The sequence below is a fragment of the Musa acuminata genome, chromosome BXJ2-6 (assembly GCF_036884655.1).
Source record: "Musa acuminata AAA Group cultivar baxijiao chromosome BXJ2-6, Cavendish_Baxijiao_AAA, whole genome shotgun sequence".
Taxonomy (NCBI): Eukaryota; Viridiplantae; Streptophyta; class Magnoliopsida; order Zingiberales; family Musaceae; genus Musa; species Musa acuminata.
The window spans coordinates 45,551,386-45,569,251 of NC_088343.1; the positions used below are offsets into that span (position 1 = coordinate 45,551,386).

The window sequence follows — 17,866 nt, forward strand, 5'->3', positions numbered from 1 at the left end:
CCGATACGGCCGGTACGCTTCGGTACGGCAAACACTGGTTTTATGAACCTTACCTCTAGTATCATGATTCTAAGTTGAACGATAAGTTTAAGCCAAATTAATCAAGGCTAACATAGATGAGATTGCATATTAATTTAATCCAAAAGTTAAATTTATTAAGTCGTAAGTCAAACCTAATATACATTAGTAATATGTTATTATTATTTTAATTCTTTTAATATCTCGCATACCTAAATATTCTCTTAATATTCCACGTGTAACTAATATCTCTACGATGGAGTTTGATTGGGGTATTTCTGGTGTAATAAATATCTGTATCATGTGTAACTAATATCTGTACGATGGAGTTTAATTGCTTAGCACATTGTTGCATAAGCGACATACTCAAACAAGGACCGTTGGATGTATAGCCCGATCTCACAGCTCCAGATGGCTCCGGCCACATAAATACATGAGATAATGTTGGCCGCCGGATTACTTCGTCGCGTTTTATTGAGGCCGCCCGTTCCCGGTCTCGGTCCATCATCGATCACACGGTCCAGGTTTCATCCATCCAGTTCACGAATCTTACGGTCCACACTCTTCGGCGATCTCACCCCGAACCGGGCGGCTTCTTTCCGGCCCTCCATCCACGATAAATGCAAACGGTCCTTGCAGCTGCCGCCCATCTTCTCCTGGCGGAGGTCGGTGGGCGGCGGAAGCGAGCGATCGAGAGAGATACCGAGACCCAACCAGGTACGCTTCGGATGAGCTTCCCTCCAAAGTTCCTCTTTCGTTTCGCATCCCAACCCTAATCCCGGCATTCTGGTGTTGTTCGGGGGGTTTGACTTCCGATCCACCCCCGTAGACGGGTGGATCTCTTCGGGTGCATCGTCAGGGCAATCAGCATTTCATCGGCTTGTTATTTGTTCTTATTGTTTGGAATTAATGAATCGTTAGGGGCTAATGGATTTTGCTGTAAAGATTCAATAAATGTTTCGCACTTTGAATCCCGTGGCGTATTTTGTATCCTATGTTTTCACGTAAAAGGGAACTTGAGAAAAGGGACTTTTCACTGTTCTAAGCATGAAGACTGCCCAAAGAATGGGTTAATTTACGTAGAGCTCATCTTTGTTGCATTGGGGGATCACCATTACATGAATATAGAACTTGCTCCTAAGTAATTTTTTTGTCAACAGCTAATTGCTCGATGTTTCCTGAAACGGACTCTGGGAAATGTTTCCACTGTTTCTTCTTGCTCACTACCCTAATACCTGATTTCCGCGTTTAACACATTTTATATCTTTAATAAAGTGTTCTTCTTCTTTTTGTGCAATGCATGTGTGTGCCTTTTCCATGCAAGACATGGGATGAGCCTTTAAGAAAGTGGAATCGCATTGACATGGTGCATTATGCATGTAAAGGACTTCACTGGTGATGTAGGTTACTAATGCAGTCCTTACTTTGCTTGTAGTTGATCTTACGAAAGATGCTGGGTTTGGTTGTCACTCATGAGGTATATTCCTATACTTCAACAATGACCTGAATGACTGGTTGCCAAGTACCACCCTTGCATTTTGAATGGCGGATTGTGCTTCTATACCATCTTGTGCGCGTGCACAATTGCAAAGTATTATTTCCAGAAACAACCATTTTGTTGCCAGCCAAAGAAATGCATATGCCAGAATGTTACAAAGGTGAATCACACATCAAAATTCTGTTATAACTTACTTCCTAATGAACCCTATGTTCTTTTATCATCTTTGTATTTATCTGTTTGTCGAACACATTGATGATTATGTCTGTCTGTGTAAGGACAGCACTTGAGAAAATGGATGTATACATTCAGAATGATATCGAAGAAATTTCTTTCTGATTTTTGTTAATTTTCTGATGATATGAATGTTTTGTTTGGAAACTTAGACTGATTGCCCTCCATGCCACAGGGACTGTATCAAGAAAGGACATCTTTTTGGACAGTTCAAATGTTCAGCAACTTGTTTAGCTAGTGCTACTTTTCGCACTGGCATAAATGACATAATTTGCATGAAGAAGAGCTCTATCAAATGTCGTTGTCAGGGGATGCTGATGAATCCCGAGACTAATATGCCAAACGATTGGATTCCTATTGTCAACCAAGTTCTTCTAACAGTCAGTGTGATCTTTGCATACCTAGCTGGAGTAGTTCCCAGGGACAGAGCTTTTTCCAGGGTACGAGATGGCACTACAGGCTTACATCGTGATGCTACAACATCCAGTTACGGTAGGTAAGAGTAGGCTGCTAATCGGAAGAACCATGTATAATTGGATGGCATTGCATATTTATCTCGTGTGTTGAGAAATTAGTAATCTCTTCCATATCTTAAGCATGATATATTCTAGCTGATGTGGATGCACCAATTTCTCGACAGATCAACTGAGTCTACCTCAAACGATTATTGGCATGAAACTTGCAAAAAGCTTATGGATGCTTTGAGTACAATTAAGAATGATAGTAATTTCACTAGCAACGTTGCTGAAAACAATGCTGACAGCAAAAAGCAACCCTTCAATTTGTTTGCTATTGATGAAGGTCCTAGGTTGCGTTTGATTTGGGTCACTTTGCAGCGATTGCAAACAGAGGCAAGTATTATATCTAATTCCTTATGTTTTACATTCAATTGCATAGTTCTCTAGTCTGATGAAACTGTTGATATCGGAGGTCATAGATTGTCAGTAAAATCTCAAAACAAGAGATTTTGATTATGGCGCCTATGTTCTCTTTGTTCTTGATGGTAGTTTAGATTTCAATATGTAACCTAGTTCCTCACCATTTTGATTATTTTTATAATGCATTTAGTATACAATATTTACAAGAAATTTGTAGATCATAATAATTTCTTTTGTGAATGCCCAGTTTTATGCATAGGACTGGAAAGGTCAAAGATAAAATCATTTTTTTGGATAGCTGAATAAAATTTTTACTAGTCATGATTGATCTGTGGGTATGTGGCCTTTATTGGGTTTATAATGATAATAGATGGATCAACCTTTCAACCTGTGTAGGAAAAGAGATATGACACCAAAAAACAAAATAAAGAAGAAAAAGAATTTGGTTGTATTAGATTGAGTAGTGTGGTGATATGGATGTGAGTGAAAATCAAGAAGACCTAGAAATAGGCTGGCTTAACATACTTGTTCCTGTAAGATTGTGGTCTAAAGTTTAGGGGTAAGAATATTATATTGAGACAGGTTTTTAGTAGAAGTGGAGAGCAGGAAGGACCTATAATATAAACATAAATGCAAGGAAAAAAGAAAGATTGAAAAAGAAATGCAGGATTTGAAAAAAGAAAATAATAAGAGTAATTATTACTCCTGTTGGTGACACAGATAGAGCGATCATGCTGGTTAATATATATTGCCTTCTTTATGAAAATATATATTTATATGGATGCCATAATCTAGCTTAAACTCAATGCAGCTAGGGTTTGGGTTATGTCTCGTAGATTCTATAATTGGGTTTACTGTATTTATATGATTTTCAGTTAATACAACATCAGCATCCTTGTATTTTGTCACTTGGCTTGATTATGGTCTATCTGATTCAACTTGTTGTTTGATGCAAGTTGAGAATTCCTAGTCCTTCACTGGGTTCAATCAAGTTTCTGCTTGAGCTCTTAACAGCTATTGTGGATGATTTGACCGGAACTTGCCCAAATCTTTAACAATCCCAAACTTGATCTGTCATAAGCCTATATAAGAATGTTTATTTTCTTATGAAACAATTTTTTTCATTGAGAACTTCAATCTGTCAGACACTGCAAACTATTATATATGCTTCTCTAATGGTCAAGATCTCCTTGGACCAAACTCCAGTATAGTACACTTACAACACCCATAACACTGTCTTGTGGATAACTGATCTTTAATAGATGCTGATATCTGCCAAGCAGATTATACTTGTGAGAAATTTTGTTTTCAAGTTACAACTGAAGAAGAAACACAAGACAGTGTTATGGGTGTTGTATGAAACAATTTTTTTCATTGAGAACTTCAATCTGTCAGACACTGCAAACTATTATATATGCTTCTCTAATGGTCAAGTTCTCCTTGGACCAAACTCCAGTATAGTACACTTACAACACCCATAACACTGTCTTGTGGATAACTGATCTTTAATAGATGCTGATATCTGCCAAGCAGATTATACTTGTGAGAAATTTTGTTTTCAAGTTACAACTGAAGAAGAAACACCTGTAATGGTTTAAGGCATCCCATCTTCTTTGTGTATGAAGATATCTTGTTGAGTTTTATAAACACATTGGAAAATAAACAAGACATATTATCCCATCATGTCCTCCTACTATTGGGTGTGTTATTTCCTCCTTCTATTGAGTTAGTCAAAACTATTAATGTTGCCATACCGTAGAATGGTCTACATCCAAGTTAAAATTCATTGTTCATCTGGCTCCACACTGCATATCAACAAATGCATTCATGGAGAGAGAGAGAGAGAGAGAGAGAGAGAGAGAGAGAGAGAGAGAGAGAGAGAGAGAGCTGATATTGTTTTTTTGAAGTTTTCTTGTCAATAATTAAATTTTGAAGTATGTCTTAACATAATGTTTTTCTTCTATGTTATTGTTCATCAGATGATCTTTCAAGGTGCCTGAATTATTTTAGATATAGTTTAAGATGCTATGACTGCATTGGCAGGTCAATGATATCTCAGAAAATAGCGAATTTGTGACTCATGATATCTGGCTAAAGATCTCATTAGAAGTTATAAAAGGAGCATTGCTACCAATATGCAAGGAATGGCTCGAGGTAGAACTCAATCTGGAAATTGGAGAGTGCAACACGGTACATCAGAACACATGATTTTTCTCTTTATTGTGACGCTTCAAAATTCTGATTGAGATTTTCAATTCTGTCTCAGATGCTTACTTCCAAAATGCTAAAGAAATTGAAGGGAGATGATAGAATCTTACAAAATATCAATAGAGTAGGCAAGTCTGAACTATATTCAGATTTGTTATTCTTTCTTAGATTTGGTTCTCTCAGGTATTAATATAACTTTTGATATTTTGTTGTTGAACTATGTTTCTTTAGAAGTTACTCCTTGATACAACAACAACAACAACAACAAAAGCCGTAATTTAGAAGTTACTTCTTAATATTACATGAAATTGCCATATTTTGATATATAGGTCTAACCATCATTTGCTTATTCAAGTGTTCAAAAGCCTCTAGAATTGAATTTGTGTGGATGTTGGAGGTATGAAGTTATCAATGTAAGCTGCAAAAAACGATAGGTTTTGTTGTTTCTCAAAATTTGGATGCATATCATCTCAAAAAGTACTGATCTCAATCATATACACCAAAAAACCATTAATTTCAGGATTCAAACAATAACTCTTTGATCTTTTGTCAATGACTGTTCATATATCTGGGAATTTTTTATATTCATATAGCAATGAGTATATTTCATTTATAATTTATTTGTCTAAATCGTAAAAGTGCTGAGGCTCATCAGCTATCGAGACGTTTGCTTGACACTTCAATTCTCAAGGTGAAATCCTAATTAAGATTAAGCAGGTCAATCATATTTTGATCCTCCAAACATTATTTGCTGCTAGGAATGGAAGGAAAGGCCTTTGCATAAGACATTCATATCTAGCATATAACACAACCAATAGATATCCTGCTTTACAAGGTCCTGTAAAGCTTTTAGAGTAAGCTGCATTACCAATATTTTTGTCTCCCTTTTCCCATTGTTGATGTCTGCTCATTTGTCTTATCTTTTGATGGTTGAACATCCAATTAGTTCTGCTCTACCGAAGCGAAGCCCATTAAACATGATGTGGGAGTTAGAGTTGGTCTTGAAGGTTAAATCCTAATACAGATTAGGCAAGCCCATTATATTTTGATCCCCGTAGCATTATTTGCTGCTAGGAGCGGAATGAGAAGTTATTGAACAAAGAAATATTTTGCATATGGCAGTTATATCAAGCATATTATACAACTGATGGATATCATGCCACAGAAGGTCCTGTAACGCTTTTAGAGAGATCTGCATTATCACATATTTTTTGGTCTCTTTTTCCCTTCTTGGTATTCGTTCATCTTTGTTACCTATTGACAAAATTTTTATGCTTGAACATCCAATTAATTATGTGCTAGTGAAGCAAAGCCCAGTAAGCATGATGTGGGAGTTAGAAGTTGGATTGTCTGTCAATGTTATTTAATTACAATTGTTAAATTTATGGGCTATAAATTTTAACTGAAGATTAAAGAGGGATCAGTTGAAAGCCAATGCATTATCAAGAAATGGCTAACGAAGTAGAATAAATAATTAACTCTTTTTTAATATTTAATTGAGCCTATATATTGCTTTGCTCAGATGATGGAATTAATTTTTTTTCTTTGTATTTAATTGGGGCTATATTTTTGCTCTTGTCATAGAATTTACTTCATTCATTTACTAAAGTTCAGGATACCAACTTTTAAAATGTTTGGCACTTGAACTCACTGTGACAACATGTATGGTTAAATGACCCAATAAAGTGGTTGATTGTACTAAGTTCTTGATCTTTTTGGGGACGATTTCTCTTGGTTTGGATTGTAGACTCAAGTGAACATTTCACAGATTTTCCCTACAGACCGATTTGCTGTTAATATCAGTTTGAAATTCCTTTTGTGCAAGATTTTCCGGAGTTCTTAACTGGAGTATTGTACAATTGTAGTCAGATCACAACATGTCACTAATATTCTTAATTCCTTTTACCAGTGTTGGATGCTGTTATGGTACTAAACTTCTGACACAATATGGAGTTGACATTTTAGAAGATCTGGTGGTTATGTTGGCAGATACAATAGCAAGCATATATTTGGAGCTTATCTCTATTGACAGTGACATTTCTACAGAGATGAGTGGCTTGGGCTTAACATTATGTTCAATGTCCACTAGAACACTTCAAAAACTAAGGAATGAGGTAAGCAAGACTAAGTTAGTTGACTTGTTAACCAATTTTACATTTAATACCGTCATACAACATCTCTTCTAATAACTAGAATCTTAAAGAACATCTTAAGTCAGCTAGTAAATCTATAATGGCACTGCATATGCATGAGGAGAAAGTACTTCAAATATGGTAGATGTAAATTTTAAGTTATCTTAGATGGAACTTGATGTAATGTCCCCAACCCAACGGAAAGCTGGGGATGGTACAACGCTGCAATCCTATGGATTGCCCTATAAAAATGTAAGGTCAGAATCAGAACAAATAACTTTCATGGAATAATTATGACATAATCTAGTTCATAAGTAATCAACCCACAGGACATTAATAACATAACTCAATCCATAATCAATCCACCCATAAGACATTCAATAGATTCAACAACTCGTTTAAACAAACAACATTCTAATCCAAATAATATATATACAAAGGAATCTCAATGTACAGTAATATCAATAGATTAATTGCATAATTGAATCAGTAATTGATCCACCATGCTTCTGCTGTGCAACACTGAAAAATTGAGAGATAATCATATGAGTAAATCACACCTCAGTAAGCACCATTAGCAAAACTTGTCATAAATAAGCATTTTCTTTAAAAACATATGTTCTTTATGCATTCAATACATGTTTTAGAAATATGCATAATTATCAAATACTTTTTTTATGCATATAAAGTTTATAAACCATCAATTTCATATGCATTTCAAATCATGGCTTCTTAATGATACTTTTTAAAGCAAAATATTTTTAATACATTTTCATAATAAAAAACATAAGTATGGCTAATGTCACATATCACATAGCTAAGAGTGCATAAACATAAATATAGCTAAGGTGTATATGGCTGAACAGAAGTTGCAGTAGTATCAATGGCTATGGCCGTGTTATAGTCCCGTGACAAGGCTCAGAATTATGCTTAAACTCCCATGGTGTAGGTAACACATATCTCCCTGTGTTATGGCTCAGAAGATATTAGTTTCTGAATACATACTAATATAACCCTCATTGGTAGGGTTCATATCATAACCATGATGACTAGACAACTGTCATTTCACGGAAATAATATATCAATTATTGTTTTACCAAAACTAAGAGTTTTAATGAATCTTTTTTTTTTGCATATCAATTCAAAACTGATGCAAACATATATCATTTAAAACTAATGATATTAACATATTTTACAATAATTTTTAATTATAATATTGGACGAACATTTTCATATAAATTCAAATAAGATAACTTAAAAATGCATGTAAACAGTAACTAATTGGTTAAACCATATGCCTTTCCAAATGGTAAACATATAAATTCTTTGTAATATTTTTAAATAATAAAAGAACTTCTAAATCATGTAATCATATGCATTTACAAATTTTGAACACATGCATTGACACTTTCGAAAATAGACTAGACGAAGTTATCGGATACTTACCTTGATCGCATATCTTTGATACAAACATATTGTTCATATATTTCCTTTCCTTATTTTTCCCAAAATAAGTATATTTTCCTTCACAGCATAAATATCACATTAACTAATAACACCAACATTAGTCAATCTATAATCAACATAAATCTAATTAATGGGAATGCAAGAGAATTCAAAACCATACCTCATATAATTTTCCTGAACTTGATCTGAATCTATTTGGTATCAAAACGAATCCTCTATAATGATTCTCTTATTTTTCTTTTATTTTCTTTCTTCTCTTCTACACAGAATGCCACTCTTTCTCTCTCCTCATCTCTTCCTTCCTCTCTTTCCGTTTACGTGGTATCCTCCTCCTCTCTTTCCTTTCTCTTCCTCTCCCTTTCTTCTTCTCTTCTTCTGTCCTCCTTCTCTCCTCTGTTCTCACAATTAATGCCTTCTTTCTTCTCTGTTTCCTTCTTTTCTCCCTCCTCTTCTTTTCTTCCTTTCTTCCTTTCTTCTTCTTCTTCTCTTTCCCTTCTCCTCCTTCTCTTCTTTCTTTACTTTTTCTTGGTTTCCCTCTTTTCTTCTCTTCCTCACTCACCCACAACCTATCTTTACACGAGAGAGAGGCGGTGGGATGGAAACCTTTTTTTTTTTTCACCTTTTACAATTTAGTTGCTGCGATATATATATATATATATATATATATATATATATATATATATATATATATATATATATATATACAAATAGGTCCTAAAAAAATAGGGATATTACACTTGATGCCACCTCGAGATACCAGAGGGGTACTGGTACTTTTGCATGTCACATATGCATGTGCTGTATTTGATATCCTGCATGATCACATCATACCATGGGCACAAGCCATCCTAGTGCACTATTATACCATGGGCACAGCCCAGTGTGGTGTTTGTCATGCCCAAGGATCTTAATTTTGATTGATATCGCTTGGTAGATCGGTATACAAATCGCCCGCTACCGTTAGCCTGGCTGCGGCCTGGCTGTGGTGTGGGAAGAAGAAGCAATGAGGGAGAAGAGGGAGAATCGGGAGAACCTTGATGCTTTCCGATCCGGTGTCACCCTCCCTCGACAATCCTGATCTAGGAGGTAACAAAGAGGCAATGGCTCGGCTTCTTTTTCGTCGGAGGCCGGAGACGTTTGCAGCCTTCGACGTCTTCGTCGAATGTCACAGATGAGGAAAAGAACGTTCTTCTCCTCGTTTGATATGACGAGAAGAAAAGGAGACGACGTTGTCGAGGCAACATATGCCTCCTTTTCTATTTTTATATTATTTTTTATATATTGATTTTTATATTTTTATTATATATATATATATATATATATATATATATATATATATATACCGAGCAGTACACCTAGCATACTGCTCGATACGCTCGTATTGTACCATATCAAACAAAGCTTGAAACGTCAGTACGATACGAAATTACGAACCTTGGTCATGTCTGCCTACTTTTGGAAAAAAATGTGGCATGATACAACCATCAGTGCCTTCAGGTATAGCGGATTATTTTCTTACTTTTGACCATTGAGGCTTTAACAGTAATGTAATAGCTATGTGTACACAATAGGAGATATGAATGTATGATATCATAGGCACAGGATGTCATGTATGTTGGAATAAGATTGGCAGAAAATTAGCATAATTCTTGTCATCTTGTTTTGGTGCCATTGAGAAGTAAAATTGTTTCTTGCAGGTTGTACTTAAGCACTGGCTTCAGGAGAACTTCGAGTCTGTTATCTCAATGTATGAAGACCGTTTTGAGTTACATGTCCTTCACAGAGAGCTGCTTGATAACCCAGTAGAAAATCAAAATGTGAATCTTCATTGGTGGAAGAAGCTTCCGTTCAGAAAGTCAGCGACTGCATCCCCCATGCCATATGTTTGTATCAGCCGATTTTCCTTGCCTGTGAAACGAACAAAGGAACTAAGGGCCTTAACCGGATGGTATTGTCATACTTCTGAATGATCTTTACCATGGATAAAACATACTATGCTAAGCCAGTGATATCCCTAAAGAATCTGCAGATCAAATCATGATGTGCCTTGAATATACAGATTCAGTTGCTCTCTACCCATGTCAATTGAGACAGCCTGTTGTCTTTATACCTTCTGTGTCATGGTGATAACTTTAAGCCTTGTTGTCATGGAATAAACTATTTGGTGGAATGTAGCAACCCCTAAAGAGATTCAGGGTAATTTCATCTCACAGAGAACCGACATCCGACCAATGCATATAAGCCCCATTGTTCAGGCCTTTGAGAGGTGACACCGCCCCCAAAAAATCGTCAGCGGTGATTTGGTCCACCCAATTTGCAGTGTTCTATTCTCATTTTCAAGAACCCTGTTTGCATATAATTAACATGAAATTATGATATTACATGTATTCCATTTTTAAAGATGGAATTTAGTTCATTGGTTAATGAGAGTAATTCATCCTGCAATAAACTGGAGAGCTATCCTTATCCAATATCTTTTGTTTTGTTCTTTCTCTCTCTCTCTCTTTTTACTACAAGAAAACAAGTCATTTTCTATTGTTCTTCTTCATACATTTGGTTAGAAACAATGTACTTTATTCTTGATGATATGTGACATTTAATGCTTTGTTTGCAGGAGGTACTACTTCAGCCTGTATCTGGAGTTTTCCGATATCAGCATGCCATTGGTTAGATCTGCTTTCACCAAGGTTAGAAATGCTGTATCATTTCTGCTTGTCTGTATGATTGGGAGGTCCGTTGGTCTTATTTTCACTGGGATAAGACAGTCATTAGGCTGGAGGTAAGTGATTGTTTCTGTTGTCTTTCTCTTTGACCCTTGTTTTGAGATCAGATTTCCTAATGTCTAGATCATGACACTTGAGAAGCTAAGCCTTCTATCTCGTGAAACTGAATTACAAACACAAGAAATTTTTGTGAGCAATAATTTCTCGAAGGTAAGAGTTGTTCAACACTTTTGTTACCGTTTCCTTTTGTGTAGCTTGTAGTGTAGAATTCCAATTTCCAAGCCACCAAATCTTCTGATAAACCTAGCACACAAGGTGCTGCAATATTCTCTCCTTTTCATGAGACCTGCAAATTATTCTGTTGTATCCGTAAATCTCTGACTTCCGAGTTTAGTCTTCTATCTAGGGTACTACAATTGATTTAGTTTGAGGACTATCTTTGTTATTTTTCACCTCCCAGAGTGACATGAGGATGAACTAATTTCTAGTTTTCATTTGCAAAAACTGATGCCATTATGTGAAAGCAGATTTATGCTTCCTGGGTTTGTAATCAGTAAGATGTGTGTAGTGCAGTACGAGCTGCATTATGAACACACACAGCTTAAAGATGGGGTCTATTCTTTTTTTCCGGAACAAATCCGCTTTAGTTAGAATCTGCGTGGCATGAAATTTCATCCACTACGGTATCATCTTCTCAAAGAATTGTAATCTCAGCGGTCGCCCTCACCGCCTGCCATCTTGAAGGAGGAATCGATCAGACGGTATTGTTGTCTACTCAACTCGGTTGGCTCGATTTGATGCAGGTGTACCTATTCATTAGTAATGAATGAACTCTCCTTAAAAGCATGCATTTGCTCTACCAAAAAAAAAAGTATCAAGTCAGCTGGAAACGACGATGTCTTTCTCTTCTTTCTCTGAAAAGTGCGTTTTCTACTTTGACCATTGTCTCGAGCTTTTACAGGACCTACAAATAATAGGTGTTGAAGTTTCTTCTAAGATTCCACGACAGGAGCGTCCCGCTGGGAAGTGAAGCTTCAGCTTCAGTACTCTAATTGTCTTGCGAATGCCGCAAGAATAAGATGTACGCTACTTTTGTCTCGAGGGTGAAAGGTTTGCTGCTGGCAGATTTAAGGGTAATTTTATGGGTGAAAGGTTTCGTTATTTTTTGTTTCATATCCAATGTCGTCTTCCTAATTCGTTTTTATCTAGAGATATTTTTTCTATTTAAACAAAAATATTTTTATTTTATGTCAAATATTATTAAAAATTAATATATAATTTATGGTCTTTTTTTTATGGATTCATTTTTATTCATGTCAAAAAATTTTAAATCGCTAACATAATTTTCTCTTTTTTTTTTTTTGCCTTCTCTCCCTTCTCCTCCTTCCTCTCATTCTCTTTCTTTAGGGTAATTACATATTATCATTTGTAGTTAACTATGATTAGCACCTCGATCTTTTATACTTTAAAAAGGAATATTTAGATTTTTATACTTGCGAAAGTGAAATATTTAATATTAATTCTTCTCACATCATTAACTTCATTGATAAAAAAAATTGCACATGTTGTCACGTACCAAAAAGACATGAATGAAAAAGATAAATTTTTTATTATTTTTATATTAATAATTTTATATAAATGTAGTCTTTCACATAAATTATTTTACTTTCCTACGGTTACGATGCGAATGATAGACCAGCAGCGTCGTCGGTGGTGCGCAAGGCCGATGGCATTCTAAAGGAAATTTGGATGTTGCCTTTGACCGTGAACGATTTCCTCCTCCCCTCTTGCTCGTCCGTCACCTTGTTTGTAAAAGCAAAACCTTACAATGTGACGATCATCTTCTTTTCGTTCCATCATTGGTCGGCATTGAGGACCAGCACGTCAGCATTGACTCAACGCTTGCATTGCCAGTGCATGGCATTGAGATGGATGGTGATGCATACGTGATCAGGGGAGGGTGGTTGTGAGGAAGGACGTGGTCAGAGGAAGGTTTTGTTACCTGTGCACTCACATAGCGGATGCCCAACACGTGATGTCCTCCCTAATAAATAAAAATGCAAAAAGGCGAATGAGAAACCAGAAGACTAGTGGTGGCGACTCCCTTGCTACAACATCATACTCCTTTGAGTCATCGAGCAATGATATCGTCATCGTCGTCGTTGGAGATGTGGACGCACCCTACCTCCGTCTTTTGTTCCGATGTCCTCGGTTGTTGACAAGGACGAGGCTGAGGAGGAGGGATGCGTCTCACTGAAGCCGGGCATCACCACACGATAGTTGTTCCCTTTAGCTACGGAGGTTGCTACGATGCAACTTCACATAGTCGTGGAATTGTCCTCCTTGTTGCCTTTGAGCTTTATCGCTGTTGGCTTCTAAAAGGGAATGACAGGTGGTTTGGCGGAGTCGAAGTCCAACTTACTACTATAACAGCAACAACAATAGCAAGTGAAGAAGAACAAAAGGGCATCGAGGTCTCATAGTTCACAGTATCATGGAGTCACCTTCTACTAGAGAACCGATCTCGTGCGTCGTTGATGCTATCATGATCTGCCATTTGTAGCGTAGGAGCAACAGGAGGGGAGGAAAACAATTTACCGTGAATGATAAATTAATAATTTAAAAATAATAAAATTAATTTTTATTCTTTTTATTCGTGTTATTTTACACGTGATAGTACGTATGATTTTTTTCGACGTGAACAAAATTAAAATTAAATATTTTATTTTTATAAATATAGAAATCTTAATATTATTTCTTAAGGTATAAAATTAGGATATTAATCATAATTAACTACAAGTGATAATCTATAATTACCTTTATTCCTCCATAATCATAATTAACTAAAGGGTGAGAAGACAGGAAAGGAGACAAAAGGATGAGAAAGTTAAATGGTTAGAAGTTATTGGTTCAATTAGGTTTAGTTCATATATCTTTTTGTCATTTAAAAAAAATATCCTTAAGTAAAAACTACAATAGTATGAACTTGTTCGATAAAATGTCTTCTCCGCATTATAAATGTATAAACAAAGCATCCATCCCAAACTTATTATATATTTATATATACATATATTAGAGAGAGAGAGAGAGAGAGAGAGAGAGAGAGAGAGAGGAAAGAAGGGGGAAGGAGAATGGGAAGTGGGAGTTCTAAAGTTAAAAGTCGAAGGTAAAAACTTTCTATTACTCACTTATTCCTTCCCACTTGGTGACTTGTCACCGTCTAAAGCTTCTCTTGGTCGAAGACGTCAACACTTCTTCTTCTGTTAACCTCGTGAGTGACTTCTCTTGTCATGATAAGACTAGTTTCCACATTTTTACCTTTTTTATATGCTTCTTCTGCCAAAGCTCAATGGTTAAACGTGACTCGTTTCCATCTTGTGTTGTAAGATCCATCCATCCATCCATCATCACCTTCTTCCTCACAGCAAATCTGTCAAGGTGGGTATCGGGGGCCACCTGTTGCCCAGTGCGACGACAGCCTCTGGATCACAGACTGCAGAACAGCCATGCTTAGAATAGGATGCTTGCTTTTCCTGTGTCTTTAAACGTCATAGGCTTCCTCTCTCTCTCTCTCTCTCTCTCACACACACACACACCCATCTATCCAAGAAAAGGCCATCACATTAGCATGATAGTGTCTTTACAGGCAATTCCTTCTTCCCAGGTTTTCATGCAAATGTAGGGAGGGATATGATGACCTGAGAACTCACCAAGATAGTTACAGAAACATCATCGACTTTCTTATCTTATCATTTTACATTACTCTCGACGCTTCAATGGCGATCTCCACCACCACCATGCTGGATTCCTCTGCCGCACTCGTCGAAGCGCATGTCATCTCGTTCAGAGTCACTTTAACAATCCATGTACGCAAAAGTGACCTGAAAGGGGGTAACCACGTAACTTCGTCCCTCGCAATGTAGCGTTCAACTTAAAGCCTTTCCCTTTTCACCTCCCCTCCACCTGCGTTCTTTCCACCAAACCTTCTTCCCTTCTCGTCTCGAGCCTCCTCTTCTCGTTACTTAAAGTGGTTCATGGATCTTGATCTCTTCTCCAGACTGAAACCTGCATGGCTAAAGACCAAGTCCGTCTCGGAGCACATGCATTCCTACTCTACTCTTTTCTCTTCTGCCTCTTTCTCCTTGCTTTGCTTCGCCAGCCTCAGATTCAACTGAAGACCGACGGTGCCTCGTTATCGAGCAGCAGCAGTAGGCGACTTCTGTCACCTTCCTCGTCTCAATCCATGAGGCTACATCCGAAGAGCGGCAACTCCACCTCCCAGTTCGAAGCGAGCAAACACGAAGTCCCCAGTGGCCCAAACCCAGTCTCCAACAGGTAGCTTCATCGCCCGTCATCATCCGCGTCGATCGTCACCTTCTCAGCTGCTCTATCTTCTGCTTTTCGTCCATCATTTTTTTCTTGTGATCATAAGTTCGCTGCCATCAAATTATGTTGCAGTTCTCGTCGCTTGTATTATTATTGTCAGAAATGACGCTGTTGTAAATATACACGATCGACGCTTCTTGTCATTTTAAGTGCTGAAGAGTGTTCATCGTTCTACTTCAACCGAGATGGCTATCATCCATATGAGTATGCAGGATTGTTCTTTGCTCTTAGAACTCCACTTGGTTTTCTCAAGTAGAGTCAGCAGCCGAAGGCTTGCCATAGGGCTCCCATGTTTGCTCGGACCTGGCTGATCTGATCCGGGCAACATCTCCCGAGAGCAGCCTAACTTTTAGCTGGCCATTGTTTGCTTGCTCTTGTCTTCTTGGATATGTGTGGGATCTAAGGCACCTGTCAATGATGACCGTGGTTACATGATTCGATAGTAATTCTTGTCTGGGATGGGATGCATTCGTCTTTTCCACGGAATGATTGTACTGTCATTGTAGAGGCGATACAACATGAAGAAGGCAGTGCGATTTATCTTGTTCTTTTACTGCTATCTCGTTTCATCAAATGTTATTTATTACTGTGTGGTGGCGAAATGTTGCACTTTGGATTTGTGTTGGGGGGGTCAAAAAGTGGATTGGCCATTGGTGGTTTACTTTGACAGCCCCCCACAAAAACAAGAAAAAGTGAAAGAAAAGAAGTAGATGCAACTGATCGCCTGTGACTTTTCCCCAAAGTGACGACTCTCTGTCTTGGAGACCCAAACCCAAACCCTTCTTTTATCTGCCTCCGTTGCTTTGGAGAGAGAGTGATGTGAAAGAAAAATTAGATTTTAAAATGGTTTTTATTATTTTCTAAAAAAAAAAAAAAATCAAGATTCCAATGTTAGAGACAGAAATCGATAGCATATTGTCTTAATCGATGGATGGATGGATCAATCGATCTATTGGTCACTTAATGATAGGGTGTTTCCGATTTGATTCGGTTGAAATAAAATAGGTCTGAAGTGAAATCGGTTTGTACCCACCTAATCGAATCAATTCAAAATCACTTAATTCAGTTAAGTTAATCGATTATTTGGTTTATAATCTTAAGTAATTATATATATATATATATATTCATATTCAAATGAATGGACTTGGTTCAATTAAAATAAATCGAATAGTTAATCCAATTAAATGGATATGACAAAATTTATGAAATTAAGCTCACATAAGATTATGATAGTGAAATTAGGTCACGTCAATAATCAAACTAGTTAACGGCTTAAAACAATAAACTCATATCTAATTGATATTTTTTAAATTAAAATTAGTTTAATTTGATTCGAACTAGTTAATCATAGAAAAATATTTTTTCTATGATTACATCGACTTGGTAAATGAATTAGAGATCCAGTTTAGTCATGACTAGAAAACATAGTTCTAGTGATGATGCTGAAGTCGAAGATTTTTAAAATATTTTTTTATAAACTCTTCGTACGGGAAGAAATATGATAAATCAATAGTATCTAGAAACTTAGGACGTTTTTGTTTTTTTGATCATTGGAACAGTTTATTTGATTAATAATTGATTTTTTTGGATTGAAAATATATTAAATTAAAGGATTTGAGGTTTATAGTTTTTTTTTCTAGAAAAATAGATTCTACGTTTCGTGATTGATCGTCCTGAACAATCTGTTTATAGTCTTCAAAATTGAACTATCGATAGACCTAATTTGAATCGAAGTAGTTCCAAACTAGTTTGATATAATTTTTTGATTCGATTGGAACACTCCTAAATGATTGATGATTTAAAAACCAGATCGTCGGAGTCCAACTTGACGTAAGAATACCATGCAACCAATATGTTTACGCTTGTATTGGTAAATAAAGAGGATAGAATAATTTAACATTCATGTGTTTTCAAATTCGAACGCCCTTCGAATTCGCGCCTTCTCTGCGTTTTACGCGCCCCCCCTCTAACCAACAACCACTACATATAGAGACTCGCTCGCGGCAAAGAATAGCCATTGAGGACCGCTGTCGTCACCCACACCCTCCTCCATTCTGAATCCAGTGCGCATGGTCTCCAGCTCTTGCTCATCCCTCCCATGCCCGGTTTCTATTTCTGATGGGTAATACGTTGCCGTTCCTTCCTTCATCCAGTGCAAGAGAGGGTCAGAATGCTGCTCTGTCTCTTGATCTTATCTCTCGCTTCTATCGTCCGGGCAAAGGTATGATCTATCGCACCATCTTCTAATTTTACATCGCTCGTCACCCGATTATTTCACCTTTATTTTCCCTCTGAATGCTTGCAATGTGACATTCGGTGTTG

The 17,866-nt window shown here is 36.8% G+C and overlaps 1 protein-coding gene across 2 annotated transcripts; it reads left to right on the forward strand.

The window, feature by feature from the left end:
• Positions 1–491: 491 nt before the first annotated feature.
• On the forward strand, positions 492–11,383 carry LOC135615988 (uncharacterized). 2 transcript variants are annotated; one of them, XM_065115147.1, is made up of 9 exons: positions 492–735; positions 1,454–1,676; positions 1,926–2,246; positions 2,391–2,601; positions 4,672–4,818; positions 4,895–5,019; positions 6,746–6,950; positions 10,133–10,383; positions 11,050–11,383. In XM_065115147.1, exons 2-9 carry the CDS (start codon positions 1,561–1,563, stop codon positions 11,216–11,218), a joined length of 1,545 nt encoding a protein of 514 aa, XP_064971219.1. In that variant the 5' UTR covers positions 492–735; positions 1,454–1,560; the 3' UTR covers positions 11,219–11,383. The 2 variants fall into 2 exon arrangements, with proteins under 2 accessions (XP_064971219.1, XP_064971220.1); XM_065115148.1 differs by lacking the exons at positions 492–735; positions 1,454–1,676 and having other exon boundaries at positions 2,103–2,242.
• Positions 11,384–17,866: the final 6,483 nt, after the last annotated feature.

Excerpts from the sequence above, each read along its gene's own strand:
- LOC135615988 (XM_065115147.1), top strand. The coding sequence starts at position 1,561 with ATGGCGGATTGTGCTTCTATACCATCTTGTGCGCGTGCACAATTGCAA. Across the intron at positions 2,602-4,671 it reads TGCAGCGATTGCAAACAGAG|GTCAATGATATCTCAGAAAA; the intron begins GCAAGTATTATA and ends CTGCATTGGCAG. Across the intron at positions 4,819-4,894 it reads AAATTGGAGAGTGCAACACG|ATGCTTACTTCCAAAATGCT; the intron begins GTACATCAGAAC and ends ATTCTGTCTCAG.